General features: G+C 35.1%; 1 protein-coding gene across 1 annotated transcript in view; it reads right to left on the reverse strand.

Moving 5' to 3' along the window:
• Positions 1-20,687, reverse strand: part of LOC114240650 (heme peroxidase 2) — a 60,206-nt gene that overhangs the window by 25,819 nt on the left and 13,700 nt on the right. The window contains exons 2-4 of the mRNA XM_089734405.1: positions 7,530-7,697; positions 6,186-6,340; positions 511-677 (exon numbers count right to left, since the gene is read on the reverse strand). Coding sequence (XP_089590531.1) covers positions 511-677; positions 6,186-6,340; positions 7,530-7,697 — 490 coding nt within the window. The remainder of the gene's footprint in view (positions 1-510; positions 678-6,185; positions 6,341-7,529; positions 7,698-20,687) is intronic.

Below are 20,687 nucleotides of genomic sequence, written 5' to 3' on the forward strand. Positions count from 1 at the left end.
GATATATTAAATTTTAATGAAATGAATTGACCTGCGAGAGTGATGAGGTGTGTTTGAGATTAGCTCGGTTGGACTTTGTATTAAATGCTGAAGTAGAATAAAAAAAATGAACCAGGAAAGATTTGCGAAATCCTAACAACTTGGAAAAATTTATAATTGTAGGTCACGTGGAAGGAAAGAGAAGTCGAGGAAGATTGCCAACCAGGTGGACGGACATTGTCAAGGAGGCCACAAACACCAGCGTCCCGGGCCCCATTAAGGAGGCCGAAATCAGGCAATATTGGAGGAAGCTCATGCAAAAACTGGACCAAGGTAGTCACGACCCTCAGTAATGAGGAAGCGATGAAGATGAAGAAGAACTGATGGTGCTATAAACTAAAATACTTATCGGTACAAAGCGTACATTACTATTTGATGACCTTCATTGTTTTCTAATTATTTATTTTCTTGACAAACATTCGCTGAGTAGGTTGTAGTCATTTTTTAAGGCAGTATGAAAATTTAAAGTACCTTATCGCCATTAGAAGTTTCAACGAGATCGTCGATAAGAAATTGCCCCCAGGCTGCCAGCATACTGGTCACGAAGTCATGGTCGGCTGGCAGAGACAAGTGTGCCGCCGCACGGATGGCCAGCGACGGCTCCGGCAGATGAGGCGTTGACAGAGGCAGCGATACACCTGAGTAATAAAAAAAAATTAAATTAATGAACATAATTGATTATTATCCACAAGGTTTTCCATCCCCGCCTCATTATACGACTTCCTTGACAATAAGTGCTGAGTAATAAACTTAAATTATTTATCTACCCTCTAATTGTTGCTCATTAGCAGAGGGGCTCAGGGCCATCCTGGTATTGAGTCGTTATTAACGTTCATAGTTATCATATAACGTGAATCCCGCCCATTTTGACTAATCTAAGTCAGCGTGGCCTAAAGGATAAGAAAACGCAACATGATTTCGTAGAAAAATCGAATTTAATATTTGGAATTCCCATAAAATCATTTAAGAACCCGTTCCAATAATTATAGCTGTAAAATTTATTGGCAGATTTCGTGAGTGCATCATTTAGTTATTTGAATAAGTCCCCTTATACAGGATGATGTCTATAAACGATTAATAAAATGGTAATCGAAATTTTAAAGGTGATGCAAAACACGCAGACGTTGTAAAGTCCGTAATTTTACACATAAAAACGGTTTATTGATATTAAATAATTACGAGTATTGTGTTTCTCAAAAGGTACGTTCACATGTGGATTCTGTTCTTGAAAGGCACCATGAAAATTGATCGGTAATATCAGAGTTCATTTCCTGTTACGTCTTCTACTGACCTTACATTTCCCAATTAAATTTAAGGTTCGACGTTATTCTTTATTGAACTGAAATTGTTCAAATGACGTCTTGAATAACTTAAAAAAATAATTCAAAATGTGATCTGTACCATTTTATGATTTTCACTTTTAATGATGACAGTGAATTGAAATCAAGAAGTTTTGATAAATATCTTATACCTATTTAGAGGTTATTGATGTATTAAACAAACAAGTTGCAACAGACCTAAAGGGTAAGCCTCTAATTATAGAACATAAATTTGAATTATTTCCAAGGTACTTTTGATATTATAGTTTACAATAATGTGTTTTTGGGATTCGAATCCATAATATGTGTGACTTTTACGATTGAAACAGATGCGATGTAATACGCTCTGACAACCAACACAAGCGTTTTTTCATATACAGTTTTTTTATTGCTTAGTAGTATGGACAAGCTCACGGTCTACCTGGTGATGTCTCAATGTGGTGGTTCATAAGCTGATATCTTTAGGCTTTGCGTCCCTAACTTACCCAGTTTAGCCTGAGTGATTTGACTATTTATATTTATCTAACATCAAAATACCTAAAAAAGTGAATCATCCGTTAATAACATACGTATTTTAAAAGTATGCTTCAACCAAAAATTAAACTTTTACGAAAAAAAAAGAATATACGCTCATTTTATTAGGTACTTAAGAGCAAAAAACAATTCAGTACCCAAATAGGTCAGTTTAAAATGACCATCGGTCGTGACTTTAACAGAATGTGACCTTAACTAGATCAAGTTTCTGTTTCCAAGTGCGAAATTCGTTAAGGTACATTATAAATCCGGTACGATTTCGGTATTATTTTATGGTTTAACATAATTTTAAATTTTCATAATTTGGAATCCGCTGATATGAATGTGAATATATATATATTTATTGCTTAGATGGGCGGACGATGTAGCTCACAGCCCTCCTGGTGATAAGTGGTTACTGGAGCCCATAGACATCTACAACGTAAATGCGCCACCCACCTTGAGATATATGTTCTATGGTCTCAGTATAGTTACAACGGCTGCCCTACCTTTCAAACCGAAACGCATTACTGCTTCACGGCAGAAATAGGCAGGGTGGTGGTACCCACCCGCGCGGACTCACAAGAGGTCCTACCACCAGTAAATATTGGCTTTGATTATTAGTTTATTGGATTTTCGTTTAAATTTTCGTACAGCGTCTATTCTAACTAACATCTTCAAGGTTTCTCATCTAGTATTGATCACTTTAGGGCCGCAATCACGCGAGTTCGGATGGATAGACATATCCATTTCATATTTTGGGGTAATCACACTAAAGCCAATTGTTATTGCCTTTAACGGCCAAGGTGAATGCTCGCCATTTATAGTATCCATCAATATTGCAATATGAATGCTGCTTAATGGAGAGACGCAATCGAAATCTATAAGCTTGGAGCAAATATAGGCAGGATGTAGAAATACGTACTGATTCAGAACATACCTGTACAAGTACCTGACGTGTTATTCGCCCCCATTAAGTTACATGATTGGTAAAATGAACACGATTTATCAAATGAATTTCATTTAAATACAATTAGAACTCAATGTGACAGATTGTCTTAGCGTTAAAAGCTAGGTTGCCGTTGTCGTTTATCATTTATGTTCCATGTAACGTCAGTTGTGTTAAAGAATTTACCCCTCTCTACATGCGTTCAATTGTCTTGTGTCCTAAATAGTGATTAATAATCGGTTTATCCTAGTTTTAGAATTACCGTTAACAATGTCTTAATAAGCGACGATGATTGCTTTCGATCGGATGATCCGATCGACTGTTCGTCTGCTACAATAAAAAACAGCGTTTGTAAATTTTCGTTGGATGGACCAGAAAGCTGTCTTCTGGCATAAGACCGATGTAGAAATGCTTTAAATCGCTAAATTACGACGATGCTTTTTTGTAATCACGAGCTTGATTGGAATAAATTCCTTTAATAAATTCTTTAAAATGCTTTGAGGTCAACTCCGTCTCAAACAAAGTTAGAACGAATGTTAAAATAAGGCATCTGCATCATAAAGACTCGTTGATTAAAAATAGCTCATCAAATATTTCAAATATTATCAAAACTTGAATGTACCCAAGACTTGTAATAGAAAAGGTTTAGAGTATGACAATGTTAGCGATTATTATACATAATAATAAAATTATTGATCCGTAATTGTAATCCGAGATTGTAAAAACGAGATAAACGACGTAATCGATCCAATCCCGCATCAATTTCCTCATTTAATACCAATCAACTTCCACCGATTCACATCTTTATGATGACTAAGAAGTACGCAATATATAAGAAGTATATAATTGATTTGAACCGTAATGAATAATAATTGTTCATTAAATATTTTTTTAATACAAACCGAACATCTAGCATTCATTGATTCTCAGAATACGTTCAAGTAAGTACTGATTATGGAGATCATTTAAAAGCAAATTTTCGGCACTGTATTGACGTTGACATCATCAATCATTTTAGTCCGATTACATGGCTCAGAGTTAATGTCTATTAAAATTGACAGGTGACTAGTAAAATTACGATTATCATTATATTAAATATGAAGAAGAACTTAATGGCACGTTTATATGGTTTCCTAGGCATCACAAAAGATTACCAAATATTCGGCTAGAGTGCCAAACTTTTCCCAAACTTATTATCATACAATCTTTTTGCTACGTATAAATAATGTAATGTTATTAAAATGACATTTGCAGAATATATAAATCAGCGTATTCACTAAGGGTATGGCATATCCTGAAGCCGCATGAGTTTGTTTAACGTAAAGTAAGTAATGAAATTCACGTTGTGACATCTATAATTCCCGGCAACTCGATCACGTGGTTACCAAGTGGTTCCCTTTTTTTACCTACCTATACTGATAGCCTTGAGAGGCTATTTCAGCTTCACCTTAACGTGTGTTAGGTGAGCTCACGGGGCTCAAACCGGAGTGTTGCTAACACTGACCCTAGCAAGAGCAGAATCTACCACCGGATCGGAAACGCCACCAACTGCGAAGATCCGGTGAGAAACTCAGTGGGCTGTATCTGTGGGTTAATTCGCTCGTCGAACCCGTCGCTTGCGACAAGGACGATGACAGGTGCTTGTGGTGCCTAAAAGCACCGTTAATGGAGGGGGTCGGGAGGATCCGACCTATTCGTTGGTAGCCTAAGGAGCTATTCCAGCTACGGACGGACGGGTAGGTGATCTCATGGACTCACACTGTGAGAATTTGCTAACCCTAGCCCTAGCAAGAGCAGTGCTTCGTAGAATCTATCACCGGATCGGAATCGCGGCCCACTGAGAAGAGCCGAGTAGAATGTTAGTAGGTTGTGTTTATTAGGCGGTTCTATCTCGGTGAATAAAAACATATTTCACGATTGTTTTCTCTTTAAGTAATCGCCTAATGATCGGAGACTCCACTGTTATGATCTTTGGATCTGGTGATAGTGATTTTAGCGTTCATACACATCCAAATAACTAACGATTTAATTTAAGCAACACAACCCCATCTGCGGTACCTACAAATTATTTTGATAGACTTGTAGACGTCGTAAATGTCTATGGACTCCAATAACCACTTAACACCAGGTGGGCCGTGAGCTCGTCAACCTAAGCAATAAATAAATGAACAATTCATTTGTGATTCAAAAGCCCATGAAAATTGTTTTTTATTATGTGGGTTAAGGCAACTTTTATTAAGCGATTGGCCAATAGAATGATTGAAAACTGTTAAAAATCTTCCGTTGGGCTTAACTCTAACATTGGTAGTTTATTGGTTTGAACAAAATTGATATTTTAACGCACAAGTTTTATTCTAGACTTCAGAAGCATATATGGTTGAGTTTCTATTTTTAAAACGCTTACTTTTGATGTCCTTTGTGGCCTCAAACTTTCCATAAAAATTTTTGGAAAAATTATATAAAGAATTAATAAAACAAAATGCGGCAAATTTAATACAATGTTATTGTACAATTTACAATGATACATTTTAAAAAAACCGACTATGGCGCTTTCTTAGTCTAACTTTAGTTTAGAATTTATAACTTAGTCGTGATAAACGTGACAAAGAGGGTGATTAGTTCTGCGCAATAGAAAACAAGACTTATTGTTTAGCAGTAAGCAGCCTTAGCTCTGCTCCAGTTACTAACGGTGGTTATTTACAACATCGTGGGCTGTGGCTTACTGTATTAAATCATCATAAATTATCATCATTCTCCTGCACTTCTTTCAGTAACCTGAGGTCGGCGCAACATGTTTTCTTCTTCCATACTCCTCTATCATATACCATTTCTTCGCTCACCCCCTTTTTACACATATCGTCTTTCAGGCAAGCCATCCATTTCTTCTTAGGTCTACCTCTTCCTCTATAGCCTTCCACATTCATAGTTAAGAGTCTCTTACCAAACTCATTGTCATTTCGTCTTATGACATGTCTAATACGTCCCAAGCGCGCACTTCCCAACTTCTCTGTCACAGGTGCCACTTTCAGACTTCCTCTAACATAAAATCATCATCGTAAATATTAACGACTAGCTGACCCGGCAGACTTCGTAGTGCCTCAATCGACAAATAAAAGATCTAAATTTTTGTATTAAATAAACAAAAGGAATCCGTCCGACGGGGGACACATCAAAGGAAAAACAAAATTATTATTTTTATTTAATTCCGAGTATTTATATATTTATCTACCTTTTAAACCTTCTCCGGACTTCCACAAATAATTCAAGACCAGAATTAGCCAAATCGGTCCAGCCGTTCTCGAGTTTTAGCGAGACTAACGAACAGCGATTCATTTTTATATATATAGATAATATTCTAAGCTTACCATTAGCGTAATTAGGTGGCATCAACCGTAAGAATATATCTCCTCTTCTACCCCAGGGCCTATGTCGAACGTTGTTGCATTCTCCGCTCGCGCTGCGATACTTGCTGGGCGGACAAGGAATGTTGCTGATCTCATCATCGTACGTACAGTTTGATCTGCAACAAATCGCTTTATTACAAAGCCGTCATGGGAGATTATTTAGGTATCTATGATATAAGTTAGCCTTTTATTTTGGATGGACGAGCTCATTGCTAATCCGGTGTTAAATGGGTACTCGGGCCCATAAGTATGACAACATGAATGTTGCCACCCATCTCGATACATGAGGTCTGAATTGTAGAACAATTTTCCTAATCTCCAAACAGAGCTTATTACATATTCGGATATAGTTCCGCTTCTATTAATGCTGTAAGGATATATTCTTATTTTCTCAGCGTCAACAAAGACTATACAAATGAAATTGTAAACCATCCCGGCAATTCTTTAAAAAAATTAATTTGTCGACAAAAAGCAAACTGGTCGAATTTCTGAAATGTATTCAACAAATTTTACGGTTTTTTTTTCTCTCTAAACTGTTCTAATACATACGACTAGACATAAAATATGTTCATGAACAACCGGTCGTTAAAAAGGTATCCGTGCGGGTGAGTACGATCATTCTGTTTGCTTCTGCAGCAAAGCAGTCATTAGTTCCTGTTTGAAAGGTGGGGTGGGAAATAAAACTTCGAGTATAAATATAAAGGTGATGGCTTTAACGCGATGTCTATGGTAGCCTTGTCTTTCATAGCCATTTAACATCTCACTTGCCCGAGTTCTTTTTTTTTTATAGCATAGATGTGTGGATGAGCTCACAGCCCACCTGGTGTTAAGTGGTTACTGGAGCCCATAGACATTTACAACATAAATGCGCCACCTACCTTGAGGTGTAAGTTCTAAGGTCTCAGTATAGTTACAACGGCTGCCGAGCCCTTCAAGCCGATACTCATTACTGCTTCACCGCAGAAATAGACGGGGTGGTGGTACCTACCCGTGCGGACTCACAAGAGGTCATACCACCAGTAATTCCGCAAATTATAATTTTGCGGGTTTGGTTTTTATTACACGATGTTATTCCTTCACCGTGGAAGTTAATCGTGAACATTTGTTAAGTACGTATTTCATTACAAAGATTGGTAGCCGCCTGTGGGATTCGAACACCGTTGCATCGCTAGATACGAATGCACTGGACGTCTTATCCTTTAGGCCACGACGACTTTAACACGAGTTCGACACCCAACATTAAATAAAGAAAAACATGAAAATCCTAGAATTTGCGTGCTATAGTGTTACATATTTTATACTCACGCATCATTAGCGCCTAATAAGAATCTTCGTTCCAAAGCGAGAGCTTCGTTGACCATTCGCCTTAGATCGCTAGGGACTGACTGTACATTACTGTCGTCAGCTTTGTTCTTCGTTACTTGTGTCTCTGCTGTGAGTGCTAACGTGAAGAGTAACAGGCTTCGTATTGACCTGCAAAAAAACAATAAGAATAAGAAAACGATATAAATGTTTGGAGAATATTTAAATGTGGTGGAAGGAAAGCTTTCAGTACGAGGTCGGAAGACTTAGAAAATTTTGCGTTAGGAATGGATGTTTTTTTTTATTGCCCTTGTAGGCAGACGAGCATACGGCCCACCTGATGTTGAGTGGTCGCCCATGGACTTCAGCAATGCCAGGGGCAGAGCCAAGCCGCTGCTTTATAAAATTTGCGTTAAGGTCGAGATGTTTACACAATTCGATAACCACTTAATCTCAGATGTACTATGAGTTTGTCTGTCCGTGTACTATAATAACAAATATAGACAAAAATATGATTATGTATTTAGTCGCTCATGTTTCGAAGGATATTAACATTATTTTATGATTTTGCGTAAAATTTGCAGTTACTAAGCCTTACTCGCCCGCTTCGCTGGGCATTTAAAATTAACATTATTATATATTGTTATTATTATTAGGGAGTCTAACACTCATAGAAATATAAGCCTATCCATTAAGTGCAGGTATTTTCTACATGGATACCAAGTTTCAAGTCAATCGGATGCATGGTTCAGTGGTTATAACGGAACATCCGTAAAAACCACTGTAGATTTCTATAGGTATTAGCAGTTATTAAGTTTACGTATCTATGGTGAAAAAAAATCAATTACCGTGAATTGCATTTATTTGTATAGCAACATGTTGTATTACGTGATCGATAGTGTACATAGGTGTATTTGTAACAGGAAGCGACATTCGTGAGACCACAACCGAATGTACCGACCGCAGGTGCGCTTTCGTTTTATCCGACATCTATTATGACATACACCGGTTATACTTCATACTTTCTACTTGTATGTCATTGACATTGTACAAAAACTTAATCGTACATAACAGATTAACTGCATACTTGCGACACTACCGCCCACGTCTGATCTGTCGTTAAGAACTTCGGTCTGTGAGCACAAATAATCAATGCAACGCCTGCTTGTTGTAATGGACTTATACGAAAAGTGAATATTAAAATTATTTCCGCTTGATAAAGGAAGAGATTCCAGCGAGCCAGTGTCTTCATCGGTTATACCGTCACTCTTAATTTTATTATTTTTATTTACTGAAATTGGCACTGATGCGATTCTGTTTTTTCCGGATTTTTCTCACACAATAATACATGACACAGATATAGCTGATCGTTATTTTTACGCCTTGGGCTCTTTTTAATTTATTTTTGACTAAATTACGGATGTGAGCAGATGAGCTCACGCAAGTGATTACTTGAACCTGCAGATACCAACCACAATGTCGATACCACTACGCATCATGAGACAGGTCTTAATTTGCTGGTTTGCGGTTGGTGCCGATGGTCTTACCCGTTCTTGCCTACTTGCTACAGGCCCTACCATTAGTAGTTAAGAAAACATAATATGTACAATACAATTCCGCGGATTAGCTCTTTTTTACTATGACTTTTTTGGACCTATACTAAAGCTAGTTTATTTGGGCATCCAATAAGTTTTGAAAATTAAATCCCGATAAATAAAAATTATCTAAAAACAGTTGAAACTTTGATCTCTTTATAAGCGCGGTCTATCCATTTGTACATATTTCGCTGCAATGTAAAAGAGATTGCTACACAACTTTGTTCGAATTTATGAATAAATTCTTTAAATCCACAGTTCACTTCCAGAGATCTTTTTTACCACGTACCATCCGGCTTTGGAATGAGCTCCCCTACACGGTGTTCCCGACCGCTATGACATGTCCTTCTTCAAACGAGGCTTGTGGAGAGCACTTAACAGTAGGCAGAGGTTTGGCTCTGACCCTGGCATTGCTAAAGTCCATGGGCGACGGTAACCGCTCACCATCAGGTGGGCCGTATGCTCGTCTGTCTACACGGGCAATTGATGGTCAGAATTATAGACTGATAGGTACAATCAAAATTTTGTTTTAATTTTTTGAAGGCAGATATTTGGAAATTCTTATTATGGCTCACAAAATGGACAACACAGAGAACCGTATTTTAATAAAACAGAACTTGCGTATTCAAAATGGTAATTACTAAAAACAATGAAAGTAACGAAACACAAGTGTCAGAGAAACCTTCTAATTTGCACAACAATACGATTTTTACTGTAAGTAAAATGTTTTCACAATCTTTTAAAAGTTTCGTTTCGTTTTGTTTATTTCGTGTGCAATACGGTATCAGTAGCAACTATTTGTAGTAAGGCGTTATTTAGGGATGGCGATTTGATAATTTTTGTATTTGTAGTAAGGCACTATTTAGGGATGGCGAATTGATAATTTTTTAAAATATGTACCTTAAAATTTTGTATTTATTTTTATTAGTGACAAAGGCAGCATATTTATTAATGTTAGCTTATTAGTTTTTAGAAATGGAAGTGATTTGCGATTTTTATTTAACTAAAATTACTTAATAAAGAAAGTAAACATCATTGAAATTTTTTCAATTTAAATTTAAATTTGAGTGGTTAGCGCAGCCCATAGATATCTACAACGTAACTGCCGCCACCTACTTTGATATCTGCTGCCCCACCCTTCAAACCGAAACGCATTACTGCTTCACGGCAGAAATAGGCAGGGTGGTGGTACCTACGCGTGCGGACTCACAAGAGGTCTCACTACCAGTAATTACGAAAAATTATTATTTTGCGGGTTTGATTTTTATTACACGATTTTATTCCTTCACCGTGGAAGTCAATCGTGAATATTTGTTAAGTTCGTATTTCATTAAAAAAATTGGTACCCGCCTGCGGGATTCGAACACCGGTGCATCGCTATATACGAATGCACCGGACGTCTTATCCTTTAGGCCACGACGACTAAACTGTCTAACTTATTATTACAATTTGATTGTTATTTATAGTTAACATATAGTACATTTGTCTCTTTTATATAACAGTCATAACTAAAGTTCAAACCGTCTACATCCATCACCTTGAAAGGGAATAGGAACCTGAAGTGTCAGTTAATCGCGCATGCCTCCGCAAATGTCAAGCAACTTTCACGTTCGTTCCATAAGCAGAGGTAATTTTTTTTTTTTTTTTTTGTTGCTTTGATGGGTGGACGAGCTCACAGCCCACCTGGTGTTAAGTGGTTACTGGAGCCCATAGACATCCACAACGTAAATGCGCCACCCACCTTGAATTAGTTAATTTAATGTTCCATAGGTAACTCAATCTAATGTGTCATTAGTAGGAATTGTTTTAAGCTGAACTACTGATATTAGTCTCTTCATTGGATCAACTGTCGTGTCCCCATGTTGTAACATAATCAGTCGTAGTCGTTTGAATTCGATGATATCACAATGTACTTAAAGTGTTTTCTTAAGTATTCGTTATTTGTAAACTTCATAAATAGCTTGGTTACTTTTAGCTATTTGAATATCTTCCAGTATAGGCAAATAAAAATCAAATATAATTTATTGAAAAAAAGTTAACTCAAAAGAAGTTTTTTGATTGCGGACAGAACGTACAAGTATTCACATAGGTACGTTCTGTTTCTAAAACTGATCATTGTTCAGCTATACAAGTATTTGTAATTAAAATAAATTTAAATCAAATCAAATCAAACGAAATAAAAAAAAAAAAATTCAACATTAATGAATATACATACTTGTTGAACGTCAAAAGAACTACCGCCAATTCACAAAAACTAGTCTCCGTCCTGAGAAGAACTGGCAAGAAAATCAGCGGACATGTCTTTTTTTTTTAAATATTAGTTTTTTTTTAGATATTAGATTTTTTTTTCTAATATTCATTTTTACAATGAGTATTATAACGTAACAATTATTGCAATATTGAAATGCCCGGAGCGAGCAACTCATTCCCACTTTGTGCAATCTTCTAATTTAAATATATATTGAAATTATAGGTGACTTTGGAATATACAAAGAAAAAATATGCAAAATAACTATAAAGCTACTAATGACTTAATAAATTAGGAGGGTCTCGTGTTTCGAGCGACGTTTTTAACGTAATGATCTTTTTCTATAATTGCGGCTTTGTGGTAACGTTTTGGGCTTTCGTTGAAATAGCGAGGTACCACATCATACAATAAAGTACACACCAGTTTCAAAATTAGCTTAGTGTTTTTTGTGTAGTGCGGATTAACAAACGGATTGAAAAAAAAAGTCGTTGTCAACTACGTCTCAACATCAGTAACGTTTTTTATAACTACATATAAATATTTTTAATGTACAGACACATTTCTGCAATATTTTGATGTATAAATAAATGTAATTGGATCGTCGACCAGATTTTATGATATTCGGTGTAAGTACTGTAATAAAATTAATGTATGCACGAAGAACTGGGTTATATTATCTGCGTTATGTTATAAAGTTGATATTATGCAACACTGACAAAGTCGCAGGCTATTATTCTTAATTATGACACGGTAATTGGAATATATGAATAAACTAGTTCACTTTGATGTAAATGTTAGATACTTTATGTGGCATAAAGTCGTATAATTCAAATGTTATTAATTTTTAGGTAGTATAAATTTAAGAGCTTGCAGCGGCAGCTAAATTTAAAATAAAAACTGAACTGAAAAAAGAAACTCGATAAAAAGCTTTATGTGCTGTTATTCTCAGTTTTCTTGTAAATGTCATTTACGTGATTTAGATTTTTTGCAATTTTTAATACGCTTTTATTAGCTTCAGACGTATGTATGTTAGTATGTAACGGAATCTTTGAACATGATTTTGACCCCCTGCAATATGTCGGATTAACTCGAAATTTGGTATATTTATTAAAGAGCAATGACAATTTAATATTAAAAAAAAATATTGAAAAAAATTGTAATTCAACTAAAAAATTCAAAGATAAAAAATCGTAAGGTGCTTCTCAGGATATTATCAAAATAACCCTTCTACTTATATCTGTTCATAAAATATATATAACTACTGATACCATGTACCCCACGCTTTTTTTTTACAATAAACTTATTTTTTCTTAGACTATTTTTAATTCAAATTTATTAAAATTTATTTTCTATTTTTTAGTTGGATTTTATATTAAAGCGTATTTTTTTAGTTTTTTAAACTATTATTATTTTTTTATCTCCGAACATCTGCTGCTACAGCGTGACTGCAAATCACAAAGCTCACAAAAATCACAAAGGATTCTAAATAGGTTAGTTACTGATAAAAGTTTCTCAAAAATATTTTATAAAAATAGTGTTCTTATCAGTGACTTTTATAAAATAGTGTTTTTGCAGAATTTATTTTATTCTAAAATAGCTTAATGGCTATTTTACACGCTACGCCACTCCCCCCAGTACCCGGACGTCGTGCTATTACTGCCCATACTGGTATTAGCTTGCAAGTGGTAGTCAAAATCTGCGGTGGGTCATTGAGCTAAGGCAGTTGATTCTTTTGTTTCTAAGCCCAGTTTGGTTTTTGAAGTCAAATAGTATAATAGTTAACCGAGCTTCCTAATAACAATGACATCAATCTAGTAAAGTACGAGATGTTGATCACTAATTTGATACTTTTAATAACTTTTTCAACTGAAATGCATGAAGTATGCCGATGGTTTTAAGTCATGACCTACTACAGTATCATCCTCAAGTAACAATCATATTTTTTTTTTAAACATTCCTCTTTTATTTTAGAAAAGCTGTGAGAATGAGAGTTTTTGTTTAAATTCAAAGATAGTTTCAATTACCGAAACATTAATCTAGCAAATTCATAATTTCAATGTCGACTACGCAACAATGCGCTGAAACGTTTTGACATTACCAACTCAAAGCGAAAGTGCGTTCGTCAAGAATACGTGAGCAAAAACTATAGAATACTAAATGTGGATATCACTGTATGTTGGACAAGGGCAAAGTTGACGAAACTTCCACGAAAACAATGCGAATAGATGAGACATTGACGCTATGTTGACATAGTCTGAATGTAGTCTGTGTGCCTAATCCTATGCTCTGTAATATATGAGATGTTTCAAACTATAATTATTAAACTAGAACGTTTTCGATTTCAATTACTTTTTTGGAGCAAATGAAAATGGCTTTTGAAATCGTCGTGGCCATTGTGGTGTACTGTTTAATCCGTCGGGGTTCAAATTATGTAAGCAGGAATATCTAAGAAAGTGTGTATTGATATGTGTTCAGGAAGAACTTCCACGATAAAAGAATAACACCGTCTAGTAAAATATAATAGCGAAGAATTTATTAATGTGGATGTGGATTTGTGGTAGTGCTTCTGGAGACATAGTGAAAATGCTTCTTCGAGAAAATTACGCGGCGCTCTTATTATCGTAGTTGCTTCAAGTTACATCTTCAACCCAAAAGACGGGGCAACGCAAACCCACCGTAGACCCTAAGCATGTTCTATCGGATCCTTCCGATCCACTATCGGTGCTTTTAGGTACTCCAAACATCGGTCACCGTTTTTGTTCCACGGGCAACCTTGCACATAAACACATTGACTGGTGGTAGGACCTATTGTGAGTCCGCACGGGTAGGTACCACCACCCCGCCTATTTCTGCCGAGAAGCAGTAATACGTTTCGGTTTGAAGGGCGGGACAGCCGTTGTATCTATACTGAGACCTTAGAACTTATATCTCAAGATGGGTGGCGCATTTTTGTTGTAGATGACTATGGGCTCCAGTAACCACTTAACACCAGGTGGGCTGTGAGCTCGTCCACCCATCAAAGCAATAAAAAAAAACACAACCCGTTGAGTTTCTCGCAGTGTCTTCTGAATGGGTCATTATTTCGATCCGGTGGTAGATTCAGCGAAGCACTGCTTTTGCTTGGATTACGTTAGCAAGTTTTCCTAGGTGAGCTCAACTATCAATCTGCATGTAGTTGGAGCTTTTTAGGCTTCCCAATAATTAGGTAGGGCACAAAAAAAAGTTACTGCATACTGTAACGACATGCCGTCCCTATTTTTGCGGATAAGCAGTTGTGCGATCCGGTGTGAATCGTGGCGTAATTGTTACAATTTAGTTCTGATCTCTATTGGCTCAAGTAACCTCTTAATACGGAATGAGCTTGTTTACCCATCCCCAGCAAACAATATATTAGAAATACAGAAACAAACAATATTATTTTTGTCAACAAAATCTAGCTTATCCAGAATGAATAGTGTAAGTAATATCAATGTATATAGAGACACGCAACATTACGCAAACGCATATTGTTCTTTTGGGAAGGTTACGAAAACGCTAGCGTTTATTTGCGCTCAATGGAAACATGTCTACGTTAACCATAACAATTAGATTGGTTCGCTGTTGAAACAATGGTATGGGTGTTTGTACTTTATCCTTTGGAGTGTGCAGCTCTGAAATTAATTGTTTTAATAGAAAAACTAGATGCACCTTGGTTATGCAGTTTCTCAATCTAATAATACTAGATGATGAGCGGTTTTTTTGGTAACGCCATCTTGTTGTGTCTTTAAAGCGGTTGGTTGCCCTCAGTTAAGAAAAATAGTATTATTATTCGCCAATAGATGTCGGGAAGAGTTGATTATTGAAAACACGAATAAAACAACATTTTCTGAAAATAAATCGGAGCTAGATCGATTTATCGCCCCCGAAATCCCCTGTTTACTAAATTTTATGAAAATCGTTGGAGCCGTTTCCGAGATTCAGATTATATATATATATTAATATATAAGAATTGCTCGTTTAAAGGTATAAGATAATAATAAGCCACGTATAATTTTTCAAGACAAAAAACTAGCTTATTTCTTAAAGTTCCTAAAAAAAAAATTAAACACAAAAAATTTTGGCGCATTTGCAGTATTATTATAGCATTTAAAGTGTTATTCTATGATCATCGAATACATATTATATTCATGTTTGATGTCACGTAGTCAATACTTCAAATCACTAGCTTATGTTTGTAAGTTATTATGAAAGATGAGCATCATTATGTTACTAAGTGAATGTGTAATAAAAAATGGATTCAAAATTGAGTGAGATTTACAATGTTTTGTGTTTTTTTTTAATAAAACCTTATATTAATAGTATATTGCAAAAATTATGTTACTGAATTCATTACGGTTCACATACAAGTATTCATGAAGTAGACAGTTCCGTTTGACAGAACTTATTTGACACCAACATTTTTAATCAAATTTCGTACATATGTTAATTAAAAAAAAGTGATCTTGTTTCCTATTCGCAAATTAAAAAACAAAAAAAAAACATTCCAAAATTATCATATCACATGACGCGAACACACGGCGATGACCTCACATACCGGACACTGGTCGACCTTTGCCTCACAACATCCTGAATGCTTTTTCGATACGTATAAAGTCGAAGAAGTCACAGACGAACATTAATGTTATTAATTATAATTCGGAGATGTGTTATTTATTTATTTTATCTAAATATTTTATACGACGAACCAAACATTAGAATAACAAAATGGCTTATTTTATTTCTTTACGAGCTCGTACCGGTGGGTAGCAAGTAGCAACCTGTATATTTATGCTGTAGCAGTAATTCGTTTTGATTCGCGTTCCGATGTAAAGGGTGGACAAATCGAATCAAACCAAAATCAAATCAATTTTTTTTTATTCAACATAAATGAAAGTACATACTTGTTGAACGTCAAAAGAACTACCGCCAATTCACAAAAACTAGCCTCCGTCCTGAGAAGAATTGGCAAGAAACTCAGCGGGCATGTCTTTTTTTTTTAATATTAGATATTATGTTTTTTTAATATTAGATTATTATTTTTTGTTACAACTATACAATTAAGATTTAGATTTTATGTAGTTGATGTCTATGGGGCTCCGGTAACCACTTAACAACAGGTGAGTGGTGAAAACGTTCATCCATTTATACAATGGGAAATAACACTATGTAGAATGCTGTTTATAAGAATAATATAAAACATAAGATAAAAATATTCACAAACTTCACGATGCCGGGTTTATTGTTTCATAATAGACATCGACATAGGCAATAAAAGCCTAGGTATATTGTGTTATTAAACGTAATTTTATTATCATAAAGTGCTTGTAAAAAAGCAAGTTATGGGGAAAAGTAGATTCGTATCTTCTTCTGTTTTCGCGAGTCTTATATCCGAATGTCATAATTAATAATATTTTTACGGTTTGATTTTTGGTTGTTTTATTGACGTTTTCTTGTTTCTAAAGCTTAAGGAAAACTAAGAAAATTTTTCGTCGACGCTTGGATATTGTGCTAGCTACAATCGATTTTTCTATCTAAATGAATTCTAAAATTTTACGTTTCATTTCGCGGGGTTCAATGAACTAACATCTTGATGTCTGACAGTTGTTTGGACCACAGTTTTGATTTCTACGATAACACAGTTCATTAAAGATAATACTACCCTTCCATACTACCTAGAGCCACTGCGTTCATCTACAGTGCGTTTCCAGAGATCATTTTTGCCACGTACCGTCCGGGTTTGGAATGAGCTCCTCTCCACGGTGTTTCCTGAGCGCTATGTCCTTCTTCAAACGAGGCTTGGGGAGAGTATTAAGCGGTAGGCAGGGGCTTGGCTCTGTCCCTGGCATTGCTGACGTCCATGAGAGACCGTAGCCACTTACCATCAGGTGGGCCCTATGGGCGTCTGCCTGCTCGGACATTAAAAAATAAAAAATACATGCACATACCTAGTCACATGCATCTCCTCTATACGCATCACATGTCAATGCCACGCTAACCGTTCGCTCTATATTCGTTATTTAGTTGTTAGTTAGTTTAATTGTTATTTATATATTATTAATAATCAAAGTTATACTGTACACTAAAGTAGTTAATTAGAAACAAAATAATTAAAATCTAATAAGCCGGTCTTATTTGTTCGTTTTTTTTTTCAAAACCGAAATTGCGATATAATAAAAATTTAATAAAAAAAACTTTATCGATGACCTGCCATTTGGAATAAGTTTTTAAGGCAAATAAAACAAAAAATTACAGTCCGCACAGTGATTACAAAATTCTCTTTGGGTTAACTGAACAATATTTTTATCAATCTCATTAAAATTTCCGAATAGATGACACAATTGATGATTTACTGGTGGTAGGACCTCTTTTGAGTCAGCACAGGTACCACCGCCCTGCCTATTTCTGCCGTGATGCAGTAATGCGTTTCGGTTTGAAGGGTGTGGCAGCCGTTGTAACTATACTGAGACCTTAGAACTTATATCTCAAGGTGGGTGGCGTACTTATGTTGTAGATGTCTATGGGCTCCGGTAACCGCTTAATACCAGGTGGGACGTGAGCTCGTCCATCCACAAAGCAATAAAAATAAAATCATTAAAAGAAACATCTCGTAAACATTAAAAATATGATGTTCTAAAAGTCATGTCTGTCTATAGCGCCATCGCATACAGCCTCTTTAACTTCATAGTTGGTGTGTAATACATATAAATTACTACTGTTTAGCAGTAATTTATATGTATGTCATATAGTTATTCCGTCTTATGTAACAATCGTTTACATTCACTGGTTCTTAATTAAGGGCTCTCAATTTACTTTCGTGTGACAATTCAACTTTGTTGTTTTTGTTTTTTGCTGCACCAGATTAACCTGCACCTGCTTTAACAAGTAGTTAAAGCTATACCGTAGTAAAGTTTTAAGCAGAAATATTCAGGATCGTCATCCTGGTACCGTCGTACCTAATTAAACTTGACGATTTAATCTGACTTTTATTTTATTGCCATTACATTATTTCCGACGTTTCAAATAGTTTACGGTTTAATATAATGACAGCAACAACAAAAAATGGCGGACCAAATCAAAAAAGTGGATCAAATTATGTCTAAGCCTCGAAAAAAAAATCGAAGAAAAAACAAAGGTAAGGCCTTTCCAATTTAAAATAAATAAATGAAAAATCAATATCAATTACATATAATATCAATATATCAACTTGCTTGAATCAAAATACCACACCAACGTTGAACACACAACGACGGGCTTGAATAAACAGTATTGTCAGCGGTTAGGTAATCGTTTTCCCCGAGCTACGGATACTTTTCGCAATCGCATTACCACATCAGGTCTCGGCTAATTGTGAACGTCAGAAGCACTTGAACCGTTACCTACTCAAAATCTATCTGTTTGTTAGTCTCTCGGCTTTTGGTGGGTTGCAGTTCACGTGACTTTTGCTTAAATGCATTTAGGCAGCAATCACCTGTGTCAGATCGATGATTTTACAGTTACGTATTTCAGCAGAACGAAGTTATTAAGGACATTAGATTTATTTGTTTTTTTGTTTGTTAATTATTATGTTATTTAAAACTAAGTGTCGATCGGCAATCTGACATAAAATCTTTTGGTAGTGAAATGAATGATTTATCGGCAATACTAAGACAGTGTTATTAAAATTTAACCAACGATAAATAAAGACCACTAAGTCAACTTAGTTAAAGCGTTTCTGCCTCGGAATAATTAATTATGTATTGCGGTCTGTAGGGTGAAACGGTTTTTTAGGATTCTTAGAGTAACAATAACCACTTAGCACCAATTGAGTGCGGACTCTAGTCATCCAGTAAAAATAAAGGCGGATCAGCTATTACTGTAGACTAGATGTATGTTTTTAGAAACGTCTAATAAAAAAAGCACTGTACACTATGTAGGCAAATAACTTAGTAACATGACAGACATTCAACAGAACGGCTTTATCCATATAATAAAAGTTCCTTGATATTTAGTAATTAAATGAAATGAGTTTTATCGATCCATTAATACTGCCTTGTGACTTTAATTTTTCCTGTTTCAAAAACAAATTTTCGTGGATTTTAGGTTTGATGAATATTAAAAAGTATAAATAAATTATTGAAGTAGTATTTAGAATAGCTATCTATTTTTACGTGAAGTATTGAGCCGTCGGTCTGTAATAAATTGGAACTTGAATTAAATTAGAATCAATTTTAAGATATTTAGATATGTATGTTTGTATTTAATTTTAAAAGGAAGCGTTGAACTCAATAACTAAAAGAAAAAGGTATGTGAAACCTATATTCTTTTAATATTTAATAAAAAAGTGACTTTCGAAATAGAACATGCTTTCTTTCTTACGTACGCGTGAATCTTAATTTTCAATACACAATTCTGGTTAGTATTAGGAAGTAATGAGATTTTCACAATTATTTAAAAAAATAGAGAAGTGCACAACAAGATGAAGGTTTATCAAACAATATCATCGATTAAGTAAACATAACTAGATTAGTTGAAGAGCACATTGAAGAATGGTAAAATTTAAATCCTTATTAATTCTTTAGATATGGCGAATCAGATACGTTTCAAGCAAAGCCAGTTTGTTCTCATCAGTTATTATTTTGGAGTATGTTAGGTTGATGTTTATGTAGTACATGTATAAGTTATTCCGCATATTCTAAGTTACAAACCACAACACATCATTTTCAGTGATAATCAGTATTAAACGATACTTTAGTTTTTATTATAACTAGAGGTCCCGCAGTAGTCGAAATTCGACTATAATTAATTGGAATTGTAAGTTTGTACACTATAATGGTTGTATTTTATACTTCTATAACCACAAATTTCGCTAAGATTATACTATAAAAATATTAACAAAGAAAAACAATATTTAATCTCAATTTGAGGACAGACGTCAAGAACAAAAGTTTGACAATAAATAGTATGCATGCGTGTGTGCGTCAAATACATGGTATGTAGTGTGTGTAATGTTTTCTTTATTGATTTAATGTATATTTTATGCATTATTCTAAAAAAATATTAGCATTGTGCACTTCTTCTCTATATTATCTATAAGTGTGGAAAATTTCATTCTCCTCCGTCCGCGCAATTTTCGTAAAAAGGGCTACAAAGTTTTTGCTTCACGTATTGATATATAGAAAGAAGAAGATATCATTAAATATACAACAGCAACCGACAATAGATAGATAATAGCTCATTTTTCACACGCCTATTATAGGTAATACAATTATAGACAGACCTAATATAAATCGAATGGCGACAACGTTGACCTCTTACCGGTTT

The sequence above is a fragment of the Bombyx mandarina genome, chromosome 17 (assembly GCF_030267445.1).
Source record: "Bombyx mandarina strain Sakado chromosome 17, ASM3026744v2".
Classification (NCBI taxonomy): domain Eukaryota; kingdom Metazoa; phylum Arthropoda; class Insecta; order Lepidoptera; family Bombycidae; genus Bombyx; species Bombyx mandarina.